Source organism: Amphiura filiformis, chromosome 5, assembly GCF_039555335.1.
Source record: "Amphiura filiformis chromosome 5, Afil_fr2py, whole genome shotgun sequence".
Lineage (NCBI taxonomy): Eukaryota > Metazoa > Echinodermata > Ophiuroidea > Amphilepidida > Amphiuridae > Amphiura > Amphiura filiformis.
Window position 1 is genome coordinate 19278877 of NC_092632.1, and position 25706 is coordinate 19304582.

The 25706-nt window shown below is 34.6% G+C and overlaps 1 protein-coding gene across 2 annotated transcripts; it reads right to left on the reverse strand.

Moving 5' to 3' along the window:
• Positions 1–1044: 1044 nt before the first annotated feature.
• Positions 1045–24003, reverse strand: LOC140152764 (uncharacterized). Of its 2 annotated transcripts, none has more exons than XM_072175252.1 (9): positions 23554–24003; positions 22370–22645; positions 15531–15609; positions 14731–14895; positions 13811–13925; positions 12193–12374; positions 10724–10906; positions 8735–8808; positions 1045–7301 (listed from the first exon to the last, which is right to left on the reverse strand). In XM_072175252.1, the coding sequence occupies exons 1-9, from the start codon at positions 23917–23919 to the stop codon at positions 7230–7232; spliced, it is 1512 nt and encodes a 503-aa protein (XP_072031353.1). In that variant the 5' UTR covers positions 23920–24003; the 3' UTR covers positions 1045–7229. The 2 variants fall into 2 exon arrangements, with proteins under 2 accessions (XP_072031353.1, XP_072031354.1); XM_072175253.1 differs by having other exon boundaries at positions 1046–7301; positions 10808–10906; positions 23554–24002.
• Positions 24004–25706: the final 1703 nt, after the last annotated feature.

Here is a 25706-nt window from a genome sequence, read left to right on the forward strand (position 1 = left end):
CCAATGCATTGAATCATAGATGTCAAAGAACAGGGATAAAGACCTGAATTGTAATGTTAAAAATATTCATATCATGCTGATCACTCGCACCTGTAAGATTAGTATTTCTGAAAAGAGCAGTGTTGTATTCAATCTATGATTGCAGACATACACAGGTGATGAGTGCAACCTGCTTGTAGAGCGCCCATCACTTCTACATCGAAAGGGGTTTCAATTGAAACAAGTAAATGAATATTCATATATTGCCAAAAATGCTATGACCAATTTCTCTAAGCAGCCAATTCAGCTTCATTCATCTTGATACAGAATTAATTTACCTGACCATTAACTTCAGTTTAGCATGTTAAAAAGACTCAAACGTGGTCAAAATGTTTATTTTTTAATGTCCTTACTCCACTCTTGCGCCTCATACATGTACACATTCAATTTTATTGCTCAATATCAAAGACCTAGATACAAGACTGGATACTGAATCTACCATTGTGCACTGTACACACGAACATTAACAGTGCACAATGGTAGGTTTTGTATCCACTCCTGCATCACAATATTGATCAATAAAATCTACTATTTCCATTGATAAAATTGAACTTGTATGAGCCCCATAAGCTACTGTTTCTGACAATTTTTGTGACAGTTCATTCTTAAACCATCTGTGTTAGACTATCGAATTACTCTACTTCTGAACTGCTAGACCAGGGGTTCTCAAATGGCGACCTGTGGGCCAGATCTACCCTGCCGACCAGTACTTCTAAACTGCTAGACCAGGGGTTCTCAAATGGCGACCTGTGGGCCAGATCTACCTTGCCGACCAGTACTTCTAAACTGCTAGACCAGGGGTTCTCAAATGGTGACCTGTGGGCCAGATCTACCCTGCCGACCAGTGAAATGTACAGTAACCATAGCAAACCAAGGTGTATTTAGCCGTCAAACACAAATCTTTGAAATGATTTTGGGCTTCCTTGGCCCACAAGCAAATATTGTTAAGAACTCTGCCCTAGATCAACACATTGTAAACACGAAAGAACAATTTCATGAAGTATACACACAAAACAGTGGGTTTTTTTCTTCAATAGATATATTATGTTTATTTTGCTGGCTCTGTGCAGAAACAAAAGTTAATGTATATCGTAAGATACATTACAACATTAGTTACTTTCAAATTGTGAACAAAGGTTTGTTACTTTGATAATCCAAGTGCAGTAACTTTAATTTGGGATTAATAACTCCTCTGGCTTAGGGAATTACTGTATTTGGACTTCAACCAAACATAGTTTCACCCAAACAAACCTAACAACTAAATGCATGCAATGGGTGGATGTCCACAGCCACTAAATGAAAATAGATTTTAACATAGTTTCTAATAGAAATGATCATCAAACTTTGTAAGCATTTAAATGGCACATTTAGACAAACATGATATATGGTGGAAAATAGGGCATACCTCAGGATTGTTTCACACAATGCTTGATAAGGTTACAACCAAAAGTTTCATGTCCACACCGACCATATTTGTTTTACCACTTTACTTTCCCCTTTTTTAAATTTTTTCCACAAAGTTTAAAATTTTGATGACCAATCTCTTTCTGGTGTGACATTTGGGTTTTTTATCCCTGTGTAATTCATGATATGCAGACAGTTTTATGAAATCCTTTTCATTTTAAAATTTCATGACTACATAGATAACTATGAGGAGTGAAACTATTTAAATCAAATTAAACAGCTTTGAGGGTGATACAAGAATATATCACAAGAACTTAAATAATATACAACTTCAATGATTTGATATGTGCAATATATTCTTGCATCACATGAAAACCATCCTGATTTCTGCTATAAGCAGTGGCTCATTGAGTTGTTTGTAACATTAAAAGCATTTATCAAATGAGGTACATAACAATAAATAATAATTAAATATTATTATATCAGTCTTTCTCTATGCAACAAAATACAAACATTAAGGATAAGTATCAATATTAACTACACACAAAAAATATCTTTATACTTAAAATACAAGCAATTTTTTTAAGACACTAAAACTAAATTACCAACAAGAGTAGTCAAAAGATGGAGAAATGTGACATGATCAAGGGAAATGAGTCGGATGTCGCTAATAATGATTTTGAGATATCGGTAGAGAAAATTCTTTTGTTCAATGTTGTTTTCAGCAATTGATAAATTGATGTAAGTTCACAAAGAAAAGTCGTATCAACGTGTGGTTTTCAGTTTCTGAAAGCTCTAAATCAGAGATGCCACTTGCTTGTTGAAAATAATCAGCAAGTTGCAAAGTGTAGACACTCATTCATTCCTTATAAATTAGGAAAACTGGCATCTCTGCTAAATGTCCTCTTTACAAATATATGTAAAAACTCATTTTTGACCAGGGTCGACATGTGACTCATTCCCCTTGATCATGTCACAAATGTGTTCTGCATATTTTGATACTTCATTCAGCATGAAGCATCCCCCAACTTACAACTTTAAATGAAAAAAGAGAGAATTTCAAAGGTGACAAAACTTGCATAGATTTTTCCTTGAAGCACACAGATAATGATATTCACAGGGCAATTACACATTAGTCTGTCATGCTGTAATGAGGGAGGAAATATTACATGTCACTTTTACAGCTTTTGTCATTCAAATACATATAGCTTGGAGGAATAAAGTACCGGTGTTGCAAATATGTGACCCGTTACAGCAAAAGGTACCTTAAGTCGGGAGCTACATATGCCTTATTTTGCTAGTAACAAATGCATTCTAAACCAATCATTAATCCTATTGTTGTAGAGGATAATAAGCTTGTACCTGTCTATAGAACTGTTTGTTATACAGCTCTAGTCTTTATTTGATATGGCTAATCCCTGTTCAAGTGGCATGAGTGGTGGGTTACAAAAGCATTGTATTGTATTTGTATAGGTATGTATTAGCCACCCACTAACAATGAGAGGACATTCCTGAACCTCGTTGACTTGTAGATGATTTGAAATGATCGCCACTTCAGATTGTCATTATTGTTTGATATTTTCTGCCAACATTGGGGAAAAAGAGACACTTGTAGCAGCCGACATAAGGTACCTTTCGCTGTAACGGGTCACATATGCAGAACAAAATTCTCCATCTATTGATATCTATTTAAGTGTATTTTTTAAGAGATCATTTTTGTTTGAAGAATAAAAATACTTTTTGAGTGCAGTATAGTTTCATTTGTAACATGTAGAAGCCTAATATAAATAATAATTACAGTTACTCAAACACAACTGGTCTTCAAATACTGTAAGTCTTAATTTTAATGATGACTGTTACTTATAAGTATAACTTAAAGATGTAAAAACAGAATATTTATTACTAATAACAAATAATAATTTAACATAAATGGAATGGATGGATTTATCTATCACAAAAAAAAAACATGCAAAATTTACATTAGAAACTTGCTTAGGAGTGATTTGTATCCAGCAAAAAACTACTGGTATCTCAGGTTGCTGGACTACATACATATAAATGTTCTGAAGGTGTCTTTATTTATTACTAAGGGTGAACTTCAGCCATTTTAATAATACTCCAATATTTTATACCCTCTCACTATGGTATGTACAAAATATATACAAAAATTATATATATACAAATATGTACAATTGGTAGAAATACAAGATTCTGTCCCTATTATGTCTGGGCAAGTGTTGTCCTTCAAATGCCTTGAAATTGTTACGATCTAATCCAATCAGGCCAAGGAGAAAATGTGACCACAAAGTTGGAAATTTTGAAAATTGAGTTGCTACCATTACAAACTTGCTCAGTACCTACATTTACTGATGTTAATCCCTAGTTGCAAAGTTATGAAAATTTTATGTGTCCATTTTCTTATGTTTTTTTGGTTTTTTCCCCTCCTCACTTTTTGCCTATATTTCAGTTTCATTATTGCTATAATTTTTGTTGTTGAAATCCTTTGCATCTTTCATGCTTGGTTGTAAAGTTATCAACATTTTCACCTGTCTTAATTTTCACCACATTTTGGCTACCTTTGGTCCAATTGGATCAGATCGTATTATAATTTTGTTTTACAGTCTACTGGTTAAGGATTGGGATAGCAACGTTTGCACAGTATTGGGACCTGAGAGCACATCAGACATCAAATTGCATTCTGAATACGAGGTATGTCCTTCTGATATCAAATAATTTTTAAACTTTAAAAATCTAATGATATTCACTTAAGGTTGGTCTGAACCCTGGAATTATGGAAACTTTCGGGCCTCATAACTGCTCAATTGTTGGTCTAAAGTATATAAAAGTATACATAATGGCAAAGACTTGATAAGTTCATCTGTGAGGTCCAATTTAGGCCAAAATGCTCATTTTTGGCCCAAAATCCCCAAAAACGTTTTTTTTTTATTAATTTTTGAAAACTAGATAAAAATATTTAGGAGCCGTTTTTTAATTTTTTTGAATTTCGACCAACTTCGAGAAATTTGCACCAAAAATGGTCAAAAATGCTGAATTTTCAAACAAATCATAAAAAAGCCAGATTTTCGCCCAAATATTTTTGGTGAAGTTGGTCAAAATTCAAAAAAATGAAAAAACGGCTCCTATATATTTGTATCTAGTTTTTAAAAATTAATTTAAAAACATTTTTGGCCCAAGAATTTGTTTTACGTTGCACGAAAAAAAAGTGGGCCAAAAAAACGTTTTTTGGGATTTTGGGCCAAAAATGAATATTTTGGCCCAAATTGGACCTCACAGATGAACTTATCAAGTCTTTGCCATTCTAAATATGTATACTTTTATATACCAACAATTAAGCAGTTATGAGGCCCGAAAGTTTCCATAATTCCAGGGTTCAGACCAACTTTAAAGTGTATGTAGCTGGGATGAAAAGCTGACCACTAATTGAAAATTCTGACCTTTCATATTAAAGATATACATTTTTTCCCCAAAAGACCTACATTTTTTTTGGGTGTCTTTTGGGAAAAAAATCTATATCTTTAATACGAAATGTCAAAATTTTTATATGATGAACAGCTTTTCATCCCAGCTACATACACTTTAAGTACATATCATTAGATTTATACAATTTACTTCGAGGACTGTTAAATTTCAAAAATATCAATTTACAATCATTTGCCATAAAATGTGTATTATATCGCAAATTTAAAAAAAATCAAAATTATTTGATATCAGAAGGACATTCCTCGTATTCAAAATGCAATTCGATATGTCTGATGTGCTCTCAGGTCCCACAAAAAATATGTGAAAATGTCGCTATCCAAGCCCTTAAGTTTAAACCATCCTAAACATTCAAAGACTGTTTAATTTAACTTAATCCTGTGACCAAAAATGACATTTTCGATGGTACAAACTGCTTTAACCCAACTCGTGAAAAAAGATTCTATACTTTGAAATCAATTTGCACAATTCATCTTGAAACTTTACCCTTCTTTATATCAAAATATTACACATCTCTATAATGTACATTTATTTACATCTTAAGACATCCCATGCTTGTCACATGCACTGACAACACACAACTTGTACATGATCTTAACTCCTTGACATATTTTATAACCTGTCTAGTTAACAAAAATACTTCTGAGGTAATTCTCTTCAAAATTCCTTACAAAAACATTGCATAGTTATCTTAAATTTCTATCATTTATTGTTCAAATTTATCAAGTTAATTGTAAATACAACAAAATTGTTCTAATCAATTCAATTTTGTTTACTAATTCTAATTGAAACACATACAAAATAGTGTTAAGTGTCAAAACATTTGACATTTGTATTTAAGTGGTACTTCAAGTAACTTTTCATGTGGCACCATGTCCAATGTAATTGGCCTTAAACAAAATAATGCAATAATGAATGGAAAATTAGATATTCAACATATTGAAAGGGTATCAGTGCTGATATTGCAATATTAAAAAGTTGAGCACACTATGCATGTCTGCTTTGACCCAAAATGGGTGCAAGGGTCAGTGTCATCTTAAGACACCTATTTGCTACAAATTATGCTAATGAATTAGCTGGCGAACAGCGCTCATGTGACATCATCAATGTTTTGTTTTTAATTTGATTCCAATCTGTTCCACATATTAGGAATATAGCAGACCTTGCTGTACACTAGAACAAATGAGCATCACACATTTTATTGGTGTGTATTTCATTTGTACATGTATTTTCAGCCGTTTGTCTATAGGAAGAATCTTGATACATGTAGATTTTTTTTTCTAATTCTACCCATAGCCTTCCATCAGATACCCATGGAGCTAAGGATGAATTTTAAAAGCACTTCCCAACACCTACATTGTACTGGGTACACTATGTAGCCATTTCAATATTGAGACCAAACAGGTCCAGATTGCCCAATCAAGTTTCAAAATTGAAAGTAATAATTATGGTTCAGTATTGATTGCACACAATGAAGCAACACTTACATGCTGAAAATCCCCTCCTCATATATTAATACATACAATATAATTTACGTTCACTTTATACAAGTAAATTTTTAAAAAGACAAGTAAATTTCTACATTCACTAGGCTCAGTTCATTAATTTTTCTCCAGCTTTTCATCCTCCAGTAAGTCAAGTGATGATAGAAGCTATCACATAATTATGTTCATTTTTTTCCACATGCACAGAATAGATGTCCTAGTCAAAAGTTACCAAAAAGACTCAAATTAGTACTAAATTGACATTGAACTGAGCTTTGCAAATATAAAAATTCATTGTTTTATCTTAAGAAAAGGCACTGCTACACAAAAGCTGCAGAACAAATGCACAAACCTGACCCACATGTGCCCATACTGCAAAACACTATTTTCAAAGCATATTTTTGCAACTTTGTAGAACCTCTAATAGTGGCACACCATGTTTGCACATATTTATCACAGGCCTTAGGGGAAAACATCATTCTTGCGGCCTCATGAAATTCACAAAATTAATAATGCATATGAAAAATATGTTGCAGTATGCTGGTTCTTTCTGGTTTGACAAAAACAAAATATTTCTTGAGGCTGGCAAAGAGTGTTGGCCTTCATCCGGTGCTCCTTGGTATCCATCTGTCCAATGATTGCAACTATTATAGCAACTGTATCATCTTCTCTCATACATGTATCTGAGAGTTACCTCTTGCTATGAGCACATACAGACAAAAGGAATGTTGTGGTAGGTTCACAAGTTAGGTTTTGTTCATTTCACATCATGATATCAGGTTTTCTTCATTTCCCTGGTAAATATCAAGTTTTGCCTGACAGGTGGTGGTCTGTATTGTTGTTGCCCTCTTTAGATGGACTTCCTTGACCAAGTCCCTGCAAAATAAAACAAAAAGACAATATTTATAACCATTGAGTAATTTGAGGATGACGGGTTGGTGCTGTAGTCAAAGCACTATCCTCTTACCACCACGGCCACCACTCTTACCAAGTGCCGTAAGTGAGCTTCAAGTAACTTCATGACCGTAATCGCAAGTCTTGCTTCATGTACTCCAGTTTTCCTCATCTATCTCAGCTGGTAGCCACTACCCAATCAGGGTTGTCTATATATTGTTAAGGTAGGATCATCGGATAAGAGGCACATGCAGGAAAATAGCCACTATATCAAATCAGAATTCTGTATCCATATCAAATATATAACCAATTTAAGATAAGTCTTTACTCCACTTATTTTTAATGTTTCATGGAAATTTAAACATTTCTTATGTTTTTCTTTATTTTTGAAAATTCCCTATTTTTTTCTACAAATAATTATTGCTAGCCTAGAGGGAATATGATATGGTTTCCAAAGTTCGTGGGGTGGTTAATAAGCCTAATATCTAAATTCTCTCGCCAGATTTTTTTGATAAAGTGTTTATTTTTTGAGAAAAATCATTTTTTCTATTTTTAAATTAGGGAAATCTAGAAACATCCATAACTTAAAATAGAAACACTTGATTAAAAAAAGCTGGCGAGAAAAGTTTCTAAATTTAATAACCTTTCATATGACACCTTATTTGTTAAAATTGGCCCTATGGTTACCTCAGACAATAATTATGAAATTGGGTCATTCAGTGTTTCTAGATCAAATCAAGAAAATTTGAGCAAGTACTAACATTACCTTCAAATATCCCCTTTATTACTGGCCAATATATAGGAAAAAAGTCACTAATATTATTTGGTAACATTTTTGTAATAAAAAGATCCAAAAGGCAGTTCTATAAAGGGGATAGAAAGGAGAAAAAATAATATTTAAACATAGTATCTATTTTCAAACTTTTACCAATTTTAGTGAACGAGGCTTAGTGTCAAAACCACTTTATGTGCAAAGTCAATGGGGTTTCCTAATGATAAAAAATGGCATAACTCAAAAACTCTTTGTTGGCGAAAATTAAAATTTGGCAGGCAAGTTTTTCTCACCCAACTACACATCCTGTATCATTTTAAACTAAATCTGTGCATGACACCGTAGCCGATGTTTCTACCTTAAAGATGTGCCCTTAGAAGTTTTAACTATAGAGGATATTCATCTTCATTTAAATAAAATTATGTCCTCCAAGAGGCCTTCACTGGAAATTTCCTATGATAATACAATGAATCTGTAGGTAGTTATGAATGGTTGTGGAATCAATCTAGAGACCTGTCCCTCTGTCATCTTAGAACTGAATTGTTATACTGTTCTGGCCTGGGTGGTGTATTGTACAGGGTCTATACCTTATTGTCAAACAGGTTTGCACTTCATTTAAAAAGAGTGGATGTGAATTACTTACGGATGCAAATCTTGATATCATTGGCACTGTTATATGTATGGGTTGATTACCTGGCTGAGCTGCAGTGAAGCTACCTGTGAAATCAATGAACAGGTGCAACAATATTCACATCAAATTCAATGCATTATTGCTTGTCTTAATCTGCAGTGTTGAGCAGGGGCAGATCCAGGTAGGTTGAAAACCCTCCACCAGCCCATCAAATCATACAAAATCAACAAATGTCTAGGTAAAAACAGTCAATTTTAGCATTTTTCTAATCCTGGATCTGCCCGTGTTGAGATATCAACATATTGCACCAACATTTTGCACCCCTACCCTAACCAATTATACCACTATAATCCATCTTTCTAAATAAACAATGATGTTTTAGCAATTTGTCTATGGTCTGCCCCAAATCCCTTAATTGCTTACAAAATGTAGGTGCTTTTGCTTGAATTGCTTCATATGGCAGGATTTTCTGTTAGCAAACTGCAGTTCTTTAAAAAACACGATCACATCAAAATATTTAGTGTTACACTATAATATTGCTACCTCAAACCTTGCTCATGTTGCTATTCCATGTACTTTTGAATCATGATGAATAATGAACAAAACATTATTCCATGCATCACACTGTGTCACTCATTACATGCTTAAATTGTCATTTGTAATGCTAAAAAATCAATCAACAGAAACCACCGGATATGTGTCGTTGGGTTAATGGAAATTTGGTGAGCGAAGAGTCGCTATAATCTTAAAATACTTGGTAATTAGTAAAATTTCAAAAATCTTTGTCAAAGTTGCTGTCAAGTTTTGAAAACACCTTCTGGCAAATACAATTACAACATAGAACCAATTTGGCAATAGCAACACAGTAAAATTGCATTGTTTATCTAATTTAATTGTTGTTAATCAAAACAGTAATTCATTCTAGGTTTTCAAAGCTTGTTGACAATGAAGGCAAGTCAAGCCACAAAATTCTCTAAATCCCTAGGTTTCTTTTGATAAGACTCTTGATATTAATTTATTATATTTGGCCATAAGATCAGGCCATTCAACTGAAACAATCCTTCCACTACCTTCAATTACAACTTTTTACAGTACTTATGAAACCTAACGCCATTAAATACATTTGTTTGTTAGTAGTGAAATAACTGTAAGTAGGGCTTGGAGACTTGTCAATCCCCACATATGTGACCAGCTCCAACAAAACCCGCAACAAGTCACCAGACATGTTTTTGCATTATAGGCCTTTAAAGTTGACATTCCCATGAAAATAATTGAATTTTGGAATTCTCAATTTCATGGTATTTGACTGTTGGACTGAGTGGACTTTTAAATTCTTGAAAGTACTTATTAAAAAGAGATTTATTCAATCAATAACATTTGAACTATGATAATCCCTATTCAATCCTGAGTAAGGCAGGAAACTAATTGGCCCATTACTCAGAATAGCAATTTGGCAAAAATATCAAGGTATCATTTACAAAATTATCCCTATCTTGAAAAGTATTGATGCTATTTATATAATTTTGGTATAATTTTAAAGCTTATTTTCTAGTGCTTTTTTATTCAAATCATGAAATGTCGAAAATGCAACTTGTTCCTGGTTTTGTCAGAGCAGGTCAAATATGTGGTCTCATAGGTGTAGCCAATTTTAAATGTTTTTCCTGATCAAATGTTTCGGCCAATCATATTGTAGACCCCATCCCTGTAACCTGTTATAACGATGTTAAGATATCACCGAATGTGCAGTTAAAATAAATTCCACAGCAATCTGTTGTACATACCATACAAGATACATCTCAAAGTATCAACATTTTGCAATTAACACCAAAACAAATGAATCAACACCTTGTGTTCTCAACGACAAAGCAGCAACCCGGTTAATTGAATAAATCATTTCGTGTAGGTGCTATGAAAACCGCTGATATTTTGAGATGTTTATGATGTAAGGGTCCATCCAAATCACACTCATGCAAGAGTACCAAGAAATCTTACGGAACATACCCTGTTCAGCAGGGAATGAGAGTGAGTTGGACGATGAGGGATGATAATTTAGGAAGATGCCTTCTGATAAGGCACTAACCGTACCGGGAGATGTGGCGTAGACTACACCCTGGGGTGTCTGGTACATGACAGGTGTGGCTGGGGTTGCGGCTGATGGTGGTGGTGTGCTAGTACTAGGAGTTGCTGCAAAGATACAATGGTTGAAAGTAACAGTAAAGACGTTGTAAGCTTGACAATCCATAATGTTTGCTTATATTAGTGAACTACCTGCAAGGCTTAAAAGTGGAAAACTGCTTGTTTTCCATCCTGAAATAGAGTGAAATATTTCCAACAATATGTGAACCTTCAAAATCTTGATCTTTGTGTAAACTTAAATACAGTGGCAGAGGCAATGATTGGGACATGCCAAGTTTTGTGCATCACATTAGATTCTTACAGTATGTTTTCTAAGAGCAAGTTTTTCCAGCATATAAACAGAGGTGTAAGTGAGGTAACGATCCACTCCCTGAAAAACATGCAAGCCAAAGGCGAGCACCTCGCCAAATTTCCGGAAGTGCAAGGGGGCTTGTCCGGGAATAGGCTGCAGGGTATCACCCCTAAAAAAAAAAATTTTTGTCTTTTTATGACAAAAAATTGTTCATTTTTTTTTTTTTTTTTTTTTTTACATTTCCGGAAATTTCTTTATTTGGCCACATTTCCGGAATTTTCCGGAAGACTTACACCTCTGTATAAAAGCAATGCACATATTTTGGCACTCCCAACGGTACTTTTTCAGATAAGTAAATCACAACATTAGTGTATTAAAAATATTAATAAGTATGAGCTTGGGAACTGGACAACATGTTTTTGTTGTACAAACATCTCCTTGATGCCCAAATGCTAGTCTCTCAAAGTATTCTCACTGCAAGGCTAATTTCTTACAATGAATTGACTATGAGAAATGATTTCTATAGTGAGAAGTTTCACATAGTACTTTTTTATCCTTGAACAATAAAAAAAAAAAAGTGGTCTAGAAACACTACAGCTCTTCTGGTCTCCCCAAGAAGAGCTTAGGAAGAGCTGTTTCCACCAATGGACTTTTAAGTGTACAGAGTTTATGAGTCATTAAGATGAGCTATAAATTACTCTTGCAAATGCAACATAAGAGGAGCTGTAGAGGAGCAATCATTCTTGCTCCTGACAGTCCTTCAATTATTGTTTCAATTACTTCAAAGATACTACCAAAAAACAGTTTTCTTGAAATGTATTCTACTCTATGGAAGATTTTGGAAATATCTTCCATAGTATGAATTTCAAATGTAATGAACACATTAGCAGCTCCATTTGAAACTCACCCTTGGCCTCCCTCAGTTAAAGATTCAGGGTGAAATTCAGAGTTGCTTAATGTGTTTATTCCATTTGAAATCCCCACGATATTTGCAAAATTTTCCTCATAGGTAGTGTTGATTTTACATGGACTTTAAACTTACAGATGGCATTTGGAGGTTGTGTGCTGACATTACTGAGCATAGTTAACGATGACCCAGATGTAGATTGACTTGTTGTAGAGGCTACTGAGACAGGGCTTGATATAGATGAGGGGTATAATGCTGCCGTCAGGATTTGATTGCCAGTACTGTTTCCTGCTGCTGCTGCAGGGGGTTGTGCTAATCTGTAAAAGTAGAATGAAAAAATAACAAACTGACTTTTATTGAGAGGTGAAGAAAAACATTCACATGGCTATTATGTAGCAAATTCAGCTGAAGTAAAATCAGGTTCATAGGTACAGAGTTTGGAAAAGAAAATGTGTCTTTTCTCCAAATTACAATGTAGAAAGTCAATTGCTGAAACACTTCATACCCTGAGAGATGATTTCAAGGTTCTCCGTAATAAAAAAAACTTTATTAACAGTGCTAAGACAAATCTGAAAGGAAACTAGGTCATGCCAACATTCAATTTCAAGCTACAGCTATCCAAAAGTATTTTCACTTCCACAAAAATGCATGTAGTTATCAATGATAAAGTTACAAATTGAAAGCAGGTTCTGATTCTAGATTTATAATCTTTTATGTGCGACATGTGTTGCACATGTTAATTGATATGCGCACAAACATACATGGGTTATGATATCCAAAAGTAACCTCTGCTTGAAGAGGAATTATCCCAAAAAGAATTAAAGGTCTGTGTCCTTATTTGCTGGTAGGATTTTTTACAAAAGGGTACTTTTAGTTTGTGCTTAAAATTCCAGTTATACCAAGGGAGTTGGCAAATCTTTACATTATCATCTGTGTCATTGGGGTCCGACTCTGTGTGACAGCTTTGCGGTTGACCACCTACCTATTATTATGGGTGTTGTTGGGGTCTGACTCTGTGTGAGAGCTTACAATTGACTATCATATAATTGTGAGGTAACTAACCTGTATATTGTGGGTGTGGTTGGTGTCTATAATTTGGTTCACCTCAAGTTTGGTAGTGACGTCAATGCTTCTTGGGTTGCGCTGCAAGCGTGCAACAACAAAACACAAATGTACTGCGTATGCGTGGAAACTTAGGGCGTTTAACTTTACGCGCGCAATTTGATACTGCAGCACGGGAAATACGCACATACGTCCCTACCAAATTATAACTCTGTGTGACAGGTTGTAGTTGACCACCTACCTATATATTGTGGGTGTCGTTGGGGTCTGACTCTGTGTGACAGCTTGCAACTGACTATATCATATAATTGTGAGGTAACTAACCTGTATATTGTTGGTGTGGTTGGTGTCTGACTCTGTGTGACAGGTTGGTGTCTGACACTGTGTGACAGACCACCTATAGTCTGTATATATTTGAGTGAGTAATTTAGATTACTGTTTTTATTGTATATCTAAATGTAATGATAAGTATACAAAAGTATACATTTTAAGAAAGGAAATGATGCAGGGAATCTAACTAGCATAACAGATTCCTGCAAAAATTAAAAGTTTTGGACAAGATCTTGAAAGCTGATTTTATTTTACCAACTCGAGGAAGGTATACGGACTATACCTATATTGTGAGTGTTGTTGGGGTTTGACTCTGTGTGACAGCTTGCAATTGACTATCATATAATTGTGGTTAACTAACCTGTATATTGTCGGTGTGGTTGGTGTCTGACTCTGTGTGACAGGTTGCAGTTGACCACCTTGTAATTGCACTAGACCTGTAGGAAATGCTGTGGCTCCAGCAGGGATGGCAGTGCCTGCAACAATAAGCAAAGCAATGATAATAAACTATACAAAATCAGGTGAATCTCAACAATACAAGTTTAGGATCCAAGTAGGATGCAAGGGGGGCAATATATTCCAACCCAACAGCCAATTTACGCCATTTTGTCATCTCGAGTTTTGATTTTGATAGATTTTGCTTCTCAAGATATTTCAAAATGTATTTCAGCCAGCATTGGACAAGTTGAGAACAGAGACAGGTTTTCAAAGTTCATGCAGAGGTCAACTTAAACACTATTCCTTGAAATGTTTCAAAATAAAATACTTTAATGCTGTGTACAGTGTATTAATTGAGTGCAGATGACAAATCTGGAACAGAAATGTGCAGCTCTGTTATGTAGCATTGATGTTCCCAATTTTTGGCTTGATGTGGGGGGGCAATGGTGAAAACATGAAACAAGAATTTGAGCAAGTCCCTGGTTTAACAGTCAAAAAGTCCCATAAAAGTGTTGAATTGTCAATAGCTAGTTCTAACTGACTTCAAATGGCTTTGCTATTCGAAACTATCAAGTATCTTGGAGAAAGGTAAACTAAGGGGTCTTTGGGTGACAAAGCTTGGTTTATTAAATATGGGGTCTCCAATCAATTCAGTAAAGGACACAGTTACACAAAAGTATTAGTATGAGGATTGATCAAGACATCAGATAAAAATTTGAAACGCTACATGCAAAGTAACCTCAGCTTGCTTATGACGGGGCTTATGATGGGCAAACTTTATTCAATCAATCACAACATCAACAAATTTAAATAAAAGGGAAATGTTTTTGTAATGAATTTTACCTGGTGGCAGTATTGTTGTGAATCCCCCTTGTTGAAGTGCCATTGTGAAATTACTTGAAGCACCACTAGCTTTGTTCCCATTACTGGCATTCCCATTACCACCAGTACCTGATGTAGTAGGCAAGTAGGTAGTCATTGGAAATGTGTGACCTGTTCCAGCTAGACCTAAAATGAACAAAATGCATTCAAATTTTATGTATCATAATAGTAATACTAAGTGCTGTTGAAATATTTACCTTTCATATTCTCTTAGATAGAGAGAACCAATCAGAGTAAAACGGGAGAAATCAATCAGAGAATAATGCGAACCATGCATTGATTGTGTATGTTAATAAACTGTTAATAAAAAATTTCTTATGAACAAGTCTCTCTACATCTAAACATACAACTTAGTTATAAATGGTTATACAACATTTTGAATGGTGCATACATTTATACAAGACCATTTTGTATGGACTTATGATCTGAAACCTGTTACTTATTCATTGCAAGATTGATTTTTGCAACATACTGGTTTCCTGGTCTACAATTGATGCAATTGCTTTCTTATCATTCCTATTGCCTGAACAGAATATGAAGTTTGAAACACAGTGAGGGTCAGCCGACCAGCTCCAGCTTTTAGAAAAATAAACTTATGCATGGGACATTTTTCTCAATTTTCCCCCGTTTCAAATTGTATAAATACATATGTAAAACTGGGAAGGTTCAAATTTTGTTTCCAATCTAGTTGGAAAAAGCCTAGTTATAGTAGGTTATTTCAAGTAAAATAAATATTTATCCACCTGCAAACATGTTCTTACCAGCTTGTGCAGCACCTGCACTACTAACATCAGCTCCTGCTCCGGGAACATTGGTAACTGTGAACATAGGCTTGCCATCCTAAAGGATATGAGAACAAGGAAATAAGAACATCAATCATGGTATAATGTGGCATTGTTATAGTGCCTGTTGCTTGATAATGTCAAATATCATACAACTTCCTGATTTTCTATTTCTATTTTGTGAGACTCCATATGTGTACATCCATATCAAAACGATGCACTTGTCGGCTGCTACATGTGTCTCATTTTACATAATAGCTAGGAATACATACCAGACTCATCTGAAGTGGAGGTCACTTCAAATCATCAAAAAATCATATGGTTTCAGGATAGTTCTCTGTTTTCCTGAACCATATGACTTGGGGATGATTTGAAGTGACCTCCACTTCAGATGAGTCTGGTATGTATTCCTAGCTATTATGTGAAATGAGACACATGTAGCAATCGACAAGTGCATCCTTTTGACAAGGAAATAAGCTACCAAATTAGCATATTTTGCGACAAAATCCTACTATAATTAGACTATAATGAGAAGACTGCTAATTGCCACGCCTCCACCAAATCACATCATTCTACATGTACGCCTTACCAGTTCCGACAGACGGAATGACTCAGTGACAGACGGACAACCAGGAAACATGATACCTCCGGTGCAAGGGGGGCTCCTGCACCCCTTCCCCCCCCCCCCAATTTGCAAGAGTATATAAAAAGTCCCAAAATATAACAATCTGCGAGCGTAGCAAGCAAAAAAAAAATCAGTTTTGTACGCTTTTTGGGTCCAAATTTTGGGGAGAAAGTCCACTTTTCACAAAATTGTCCTTTCTTGAAAAAAGTCCACTTTTTTCAAAATCAGCACTCGCAAAATAATCCTGCATACGGGCCTGCTCCTGTGGAAGCATAAAGATCGATACAACAGGGCTGTAGTGCTAGTTTGTAGTGGTTGGCGTCCTTCCAGTGAACATTGGCTGAATCATACCCAAGAAACAAAGAAACTCATTGTATCATGTATTGATAAATTTTGTGACTAATTTTACCTTTTTCGCAAAAAATAACCACACACTGGTAACAAAAGTTATATTGTATATTATGGGGGCAGGGAACAAGTGGTTCATTGTACATGTAGACGTGTACATATGTTGAGAAATGAGAACATTCTAGCGGTACCTCTTTTCTTGTCATAAATAACATACCGCTTGTCTTGAGTCACTGAAATTCCAGTGTAGTAAACTGGATTCCTTGCCCCTATAATATCTTTTGTTACCAGTGCACTGCAAGGGCTTAGGCAGCCAGCCAGCCGTGTAAGGGAGTGTTTTACCATATCCCTGGTTTTACACAACCAAATTTGTAAATATATACACACCCAGTTTTTGCCCACATGGTCTATACTTTGTTTGTACACAAATCTTACACACCCAGTTTTTTGAATTTACACACCCAAACCTTCAAATCCTGCCTTCAAACCCTGTCCCAGTGTGTTATTATTTTTTGATCAAGGGGTGTAGTACCACCTTAAATTCCCCATTTTGATGGTCAAGTCAAATAAAAAAATTGGTTTAATGCAAAAATTATAAGTTTGTGCAGCATTGATGGTTATTTTTTATTGACTTCATATTTATTTTTAAATAATATAGTTCAATATTGTAGGTTTTTTTTTTTGTTTTTTGGTGTTTTTTTTTGTTTGTTTTTTTCTTTTTGCATTTTAACAATTGGATTTTTCAAATTAAAAAAGCATGCAGTACAATTGCTCCAAAAAATGAAATGAGAAACAAACTTGTTTTTGTGTTTGTGTTTGGCCTTACATGTAGGCCCATGCCTTTAAATCTGTAAAAAAAATTCTACATGTAGTTCAGCACCTCATGATTTTAAAACAAAATCCCCTGATTGGCAGAAGTACAATTTCTTCATTTCTTCATACATGGGCAAATCTGCATAAATGATCATCAGGGCACTGGTAGTATACAGTTTACAACAAGCTTCAATTCACAGATTCAGATAAACAGCTGATTGAGAATTGACTGCCAACTGCAAATAACCCATGTGGTACCACTTGGTACACAAAGCTCCATATGTCTCAATGTTATTGAATGGGCAAGTAATCATCCCCAGGGCATCAGCAAAAGACTGCCACACTTCTTCAAGATCAAGTTGAACAGTGATGAAAGAGAATATGACACCAGGCCATTTACAAGCAAAGCCTTACCATATATGGGCATGTGGGAACCCTGGGAGTACATTGCATATTTGGAATGGTCATTGCATATTTGGAAGCTTCATATTCTTATGTGGAGAGAGGGCATATCATGCAAGTAATGTAGACAATGCTCATCCACACCATTGGCTGACAGCTTGGATCGGTTTGACGTCAAGATGACACCAGGACAACATGCTGGTAGAGCAAACTCCAACACAGCCCGCACGTGCCGCCCGCTAAATCCTGCCATCAACCCCATCATTACATAGTGATGTATTTTTAGCATCTTACAAAGGACGCTATACTTAGTACTTGGCACTTGGTTCGTTTTCGAGACTTGGGATAGATAAATAACACCTGATTTGATTTCACACCTGATTTGATTTCATAAACTACATAACCTTGCCAGTAGCGACAATAAACGAATTCAAGTACACATCTAAGTTCAGAGGAAAGTTCACTGTACCAAACATCTTTTTGTTTGAAAATTTGATGTTTGTTTGTAAAATTTCTTTTACTAATACACCTACAAGAAGGCCTAGATAGAGAATGAGGAAAGAGAGTGAGAAAAACCCCAATGTGTTGGGGTGCATTTTTCAGGTATATTGAAGACTTTAATTTTTTTCATACCGAAAAATTGGCAAAAAGTCCCTGTTTAGGCAGTGCAAAACTTGAATTGTGTTTTTGTCCCTGGTTCACTAATTGTCCCCGGTCAACGACTGGGTGTTATAACATTTTAAACAGAAAAGCAGATTAGAATTATAGCAAGAGGTAAAGCATAGGGTCTTTAGGTGACATTCAGTCCTTCATGTACTCCACAAGAGAGAGCATATTCATTTGAAGAGAAAAGATTATAAAACAACATATTCTGTTCTCATATTTTATTGCTTTACAGAGGCTTGAGAATTTAACAAACTAAAACTGAGCAATTCCACATTAACATTTCCTCATCTTATTGTGCTTTTTTTTTTATATAGTTTTTCCATAAAAATCGGCGAAAATCAGACTTTTTCTCAAAATACCATGAAAAAATCGAATAAAAATTTATAAAAAAATCGCATTTCGCATTTGTTTTTAAATTTCTCGTGAGCTTTGAGACAAACCTTTTTTTTTTGGCCTTATAGCAACCTTTGTATACATTTTGGGAAATTTAGTAACAGTGTGTAACAATAGTTTGTTTGGAGCAGTTATTAGCAATTATAAATAGCAATTTAACCTGAGCAATTCAAATCCAAATCTAACGAATCAATAGTTAAACTTGTAATAAGATAAGAATAAAATAAAATAAAATAAAATAGAATAAAATAAGGAAAAGTTTGTTTAACTTTGCTTGCTCAAATTTGTAATGTAATTTGTATCCTAAAGCTGACTCAGTCAGAAATGGGCAGACAATATAGTAGTTCTACCACATATATTGACAGTCATTTCCTTTTGATCTTTGACTGTTTCCTGCATGTATGTCAAGTTTGTCAAATCTTGACTAAATCTATGATGTCAGTGATGATTTGATTCACTAAGGAGGTTTTGTTTTTCAAATGTCAAAGTTATGCTCTTTCAATAAAAAAATTCTCATTCCTTAAAACTTTTGTTCCTTCAAACAAAGAGTACACATTGGTTCTCAAAAGCAGTTGAAATCTCATTATTATTGACCTATATTATGTAAAATGTGCATGGACTGAACGTTGCATCAAATTTACAATATTATAAATTGGTAATACATTCATGACCATTAATGGGTTGCAGGAGTCACACCTCTTGGTGACAGTGTCTTGATGCTTCCGACTCTACCAGATAACCAGGGTCTTCGGCAGGATTTGAAGGTTTGGGTGTGTAAATTCAAAAAAGTTTTTAAATTTAAGATTTGTGTACAAAGTATAGGCCATGTGGGCAAAAACTGGGTGTGTATTTACAAATTTGGGTGTGTAAAACACTCCCTACACAGCTGGCTGCCTAAGCCCTTGCAGATAACCCATTGGGTCTATTTTCTTTGTTTCCTTTAGTATATATTGTGTAATTTTACTTTGCTTTTTGATGCATTTTAGCTGAATTTGTGAAAAAAAATATGGCAATTCTTGAGCAGGGAACATGCTAAACTTTTTTGATCAATTTGCAAGCTGTTCTCAGATTGGACCAGTTGCTATGGTTTACATCTTGCTTTGTGCAAAATGATGTGTGCTGGACTGTTTTAGCAGTACCGGTACGCTATGCTTAATTAATTTGTAGTAAATCTGCAAAATATTATATCTACTTTACAAGTTAATAACCCTTGAATTTACAACTGGGCACCTAATCAAATAAACTACAGGTAATCAGCCATATTATTACCATACTTATTAATTAGTTATTACACCTGATGTGTTTACAATTCTCCCATGGGCAAGCAGTCAATTCTAGCATTTTCCTTGAGCCCACATTGTATGGAAATTGGTCATAAGGAATAATTAAAATCATGATTCTGAATTTCTGATACAACATAGGGCCTGAATCAGGGGAAAATTGTATTATTATTATTATTATTATTATAATAATTAAAAAAATAATGAAAAAAAATGAAAAAAAAAATAAATAAAAAAAAATAATAATAATAAGGCCAAAAAAAAAAGGTTCGTCTCAAAGCTTATGCTGCGTTTAAAAATCCCACGATTTGACAAAAACAAATGCAGAAAATTTTTTATTTCAAAAAATTAATTTTTTAGTTTTTCCAGAAAAAAATCAGACTTTTTTCTCAAAATACCATGAAAAAAAGTCAGGAATAGAATAAAAAAAAATTTAAAAAAAAAATCCGTTTTAAATTTCTCGTGAGCTTTGAGACAAACCTTTTTTTTTTGCCTAATGATGATGATGATGATGATGATGATGATGCATTACAATGCGCCATCTATCTAGACACCTCTTCTGAGATGCAAACATGGGGCCCAAGAGTATGACCCACAAAAATGACATTTTGACCCCAATTTATTTATTTTCAGTACATTCATGACCCCCTTTTTTGAGACTTAACACATCCCTGGGCACATCCCCTGGCTTGAATTTAGATGATCCTAGTACATGTAGGTACAGGCACATTTTTATTTTGTCAATTGATTGCTAATCGAGGATGACAGTACACAGACATTCAGTCATATGTTTATTAGATTTGTAATAATTTAAAAAAATGAAAACATTTCACCAGTCAGGAATCAGGTTCTAATCTAAAGTATTTTTCCTCTATAATTGTATTTTATTGGGATACAAAATTCTGGAGTTTATACACAGCCCCCCCCCCCCCCACATATCATTTGTTTGGAAATATTCTTTTACATCACCTCAGATGACCCTTTGCATATCAATCAATAAATTATAAAGTGCTCCAGCAACAACACCTCCAAGTTTACATCAAGGGCAGGAATCCCCTGGTGGGACACTGATTGATTGATAAACCAACCTCATGTATTAAATGGGATGCCAACATCATCCAGCCATTTATCAGAACCAGCCACTCACAGAAGCTTCTAGACACAGAGCATGATCAGGCTTTCCATATAAGGAAATGCCTTTACCGAATGGAAATTGTCTCGCGTGCCAGGCCTGTGGCAGGCTTGCCTATAAGGAATGCCTAGTTCTAAACATGGCAGGTCAACTGAGTTGACATGGCCCTGATATGGCCAGGGGGCTTGGCTGCTAACTTTCTCAATGAAACTGGTGTAGTATTATTGTGTGGATGCATGTATGCCAGAATCATAACACAGTGCTCTGCAGCCAATAGTATCTCAATGCTGGTATGGTTTTCTATGGGGGAATCCCTCACCAGATGATTTACTGGTTCTAAGGTAACCAGGTCAAAGAGCTTCCAACTTTAAATAGTGATTGAAGAGTTCTAGTTTGGGTGCCTGGATAGGAAGCTGACATTGGATGTTTTTTGCATATAGGCTTACTTATAAACAGGTGCACGTTTTTGGGTTCTAATACAACTTCTACAGTCCGGTCCCACAAATTCATTTTCCCTCAGTTTCAGATTATCAGAAAGTGAACAAAGACCTGAAAATGTGCCCAGTGAATTTAAAAACACCATTTTATTTCTAATACATGCAGGTTCCCCAGAATGTCAAATTAATGTAACATAACATCCGCCAAGTGTGAGTTCACTCCAACCAGAGAAGAGAATCTCATCTTCTCTGCTCCGACAATGACAATTACTTTCCATGCATATCAACAAATTTAATTGTTCCACAAACTCATAATATAATACTGCTTGTTGTTTGACATTATTACTTGTTACAGCACACTTGGCTTTTCACAAAATGGTTCTAACTTTTTTGGCACTTATCAAATATTAAAGCAGATACAGGAAAATTATTTTTCAATCCAATAAAATATGAGATGGTTCAATAGATTATAGCTGCATACAATGTACATATGTATGTATGTATGTGTCCTGCAAATGTAGGGCAGAAAGCAATGTGTGTGGATGTTTCCGCAGCACATGTGTGTCAAAACCAATCAACCAAACAAAGAAATAAAAACAAAACTAAACGCAAAACATAAAATCAAATAAAAAAACCTACTAATTCACATAAGAGACATAATTTTTTTTTTTCTCACCAACAAAACTGGTAGGTCTACATGTGTATGTAATTTCTTAACTCACCATAGTAATTTTTCCATCTTCATCCCCAATGGCATAACTTAATTCTGTCTCCTCAAAACCGGTAGCACTCATTCTTTGGTCCGTTGGGTGACGATGATGGTTCTGGTGTTCAGCAGGTGGATCAGGTGAATTCAAGCATGTCTGTATTAATGCTTTACCACTTTCACTGGTGATCATTGGCTGAAGTTTTCTTGTTGCAAAAGTGTAAACATGTCCAGTTTCACTGGCTACAAGTAACATCACCTGGGTGCCGGTTAGTGTAGACAATTCGTAAGCCTGAGGATATATATTCAAAATCATTTTTAGTTTATAAATTATAGTCTTAATACTCTTAATACTATACTAGACCTTATCCTTAATTGGTTTGTGCCAATTCAAACCAAGATTTTGTGCAAAAAAAGCTCACAATGTTGCCAAATTAATATAATTTGTTGATAATCTACAACAGTACAATTGTCAATCATTTCATAACAAACACTTACGTTTTCTAAATACCGGTACCGTAAGTGTAAAACATCAAATATATCAGCAATTTCACCGACTTCATCAAGTCAATTACCGTAATTAGACAAGGAAATGTAGTGTCCATTTTGATTTTTGTTTTGGGCAAAGTGTCCAAAAGTATGGGATTTTTTTTTTGGGGGGGGGGAAGCACTAAAGGTATAAAAGGCAAAGGCATCATATCATGGCATGGGCCTAGTCTTGCCAGACTTCAGTCTTTATCATAAACATAATGACATATACGATGATACGGACCTAGAGAGTATGGTTACAGTTACTGGAACTAGGCATGGGCCACCAACCTGGGTCACCCAATTACCTTTGATGCATTTTTATTTGACACTGGCCCCATTTCGAGAATTTTACGAGAAAGAGTAAAAAATGTTGGAAAATACTACATTCGGTCAACATTGTGGATTCCGACACTTCTCTTTCATGTTTTTTTGAACTTGATCTTGACTTTTGTGTCCTTTGCTTTGACTATTACCCTGTGTCAGTGAAAATGCAATGGGCATGTATGATGGACCCAAATCAGAGGCCTAAAGCTGCCTTTGATTGGTGACTATAAATGACAATATGATGTCAAAAATTCATGTTGTTCATCAATCATTCATGATTCATGCATGCATGCATATTTTATTATTTATTTAGGTAGGAGTTCCATTTTATCATGTTTATGTTACCTTTTTCATAATGCCTGTCTTTCGTTTGCTGAATGTAGTATACCTCCTCAGTTTGTTGTCAATAAATTCCATTTTAATCTTGACCCTTCCTTTGGTCTTTTTGGTCTTCTTTGCAGAGGGTGGCCCTGCTGGTGTGTCAGGATCTGTAAGTTCCACTTCCTCGTCCTCATCATCATGATCGTCATCATCGTTGTCAACTACTTGCTCCAATGAAATAGGTAGACCTGACCTCACATCCTTCCCGTTGTTGTCGTCCCCTCTTGTCAAACGTATATCTCCGCCATTATTTCCTATCCCAGTCTGTTGAACGTAACTTACTGTATTCATTGTTTGCTCTTGAGAAACTTTTGAAGTTTCGTCTAGCATGCCCTAAAATGTTTTTATTTTCCCGGGATGATTCAACTTTGCCAAATGCAGATTTCCTGTTTCTCTATAAGGAATGACCGAATCACTATTGTGTAAATCCTTCCTCATGCACGTATATAGTTCCAATATCGTCGTTGCAAATACTCCGTATTTCATCAAATATATGCAATGAAATTAACATAACGCTAATTTCGTAAAATTTAAAGATAACTAAAAGGAATTATTCTATTTGTTTTTACTTCTAGCTGTTTGGTTAATTGGCGTGTAATAATAATTATAGCTATACATTGTAATACGGCTCCATAGAGAGGTAAAAGGAAGTGACATGACCAAAAATGGTTGCCACACATTTGGGTATTTCATTTTCTACGTAGGGTGGAAGAGCTTTTGTTATGATGTGCACCTGATCAGGTGAAAAATCCACTGTTTAGTTTTCTGTGCACATGGTACATGTTATGTACAGCACAATACCTTGTTTACGAATTTTAATGATACACTTTTTGTATTCTGAAGATTACATTGGATTTATAAATTATTATGTTACATTTGATTTATGATAGGCCTACATTGGATTTATTCCGGATTTACCGGTATGTTACATAATGCGAAGTGTAAACCAACAAAAAACGGGAATGAATGAATAAATGAATGAATAAATGAAAAAAAAAAAAAATTAAAAATTAAAAAAAAAAATAAAAAATAAATAAAAATAAATAAATAAATAAATAAATAAATAAATAAATAAATAAATAAATAAATAAATAAATAAATAAATAAATAAATAAATAAATAAATAAATAAATAAATAAATAAATAAATAAATAAATAAATAAATAAATAAATAAATAAATGAACTGAATTTTTAATTTGTTATTCTTTGCCAAAAATTATTGGCAACAACTCGCGGTCAGAGGAAGGGTTCAATTCTGTTCATTTATAAAAGCTGAAAATGAATGAGCAAAATGAAAGGAAACCCATCTCCAGTGGCCGCTCAGCTTAAACTTATAATCATGATAATTAAGATATTAATTTAAAATGGCTATGTTGCCCTACAATTAGGCATATAGTGTTCGTTGGAGACATGATATGCCATATAACATTAGGTTTGAAACAAGCATTAACCAAATTCATTTTAATTATCATGGCTTTAAACGGAAACTTTAAACAAAGGCATTATTGTCATAACCTTCAAAACAGAATAATGCAAATCTCATGTGTGCACAAGAAAGGAAAACAAAACAAAAAGGAAGAGGCTTTGAGTAAACATGAGCTAACATGCAATGCACCATTAATTATTATTTATATATTAATAAGATTAAAAGCCTAAAAAGGGCATTTCGTGATTTCTCAAAAAAAGTTGAGATTCTTATATTACTGGATACCTCTGGCTACATAATTTGAATTTCGTTCTGGTATACTACCAGTCTACTACCAGAACGAAATTCAACACATTGTCTATGGAGCAGTGTACACATTTATATCATACATAACTAGCAAACGCAAAATCGGAATCAACTGAAGTTAGGAGGCTCAAGTTTTCGTGGATATCTACTGAACTTATTGTCATAAAAAAGAGGATGCTAGGATTATGAAATACTCCTTTAATTTTACTGACATCAGTGAGTGACATGTTCTTTGTTCAAGTTAGTTTATATAGGAGCTTTATTACAGTCCTTTAAAAGTTAAAAGTTATCACTAATTGACCTGAGTTGTAAGAATGCATCTTCTCATGCTTATAGAATGACTCCCATTTAGGAAATATCGTTTTGACAGGACTACTTTAGAAA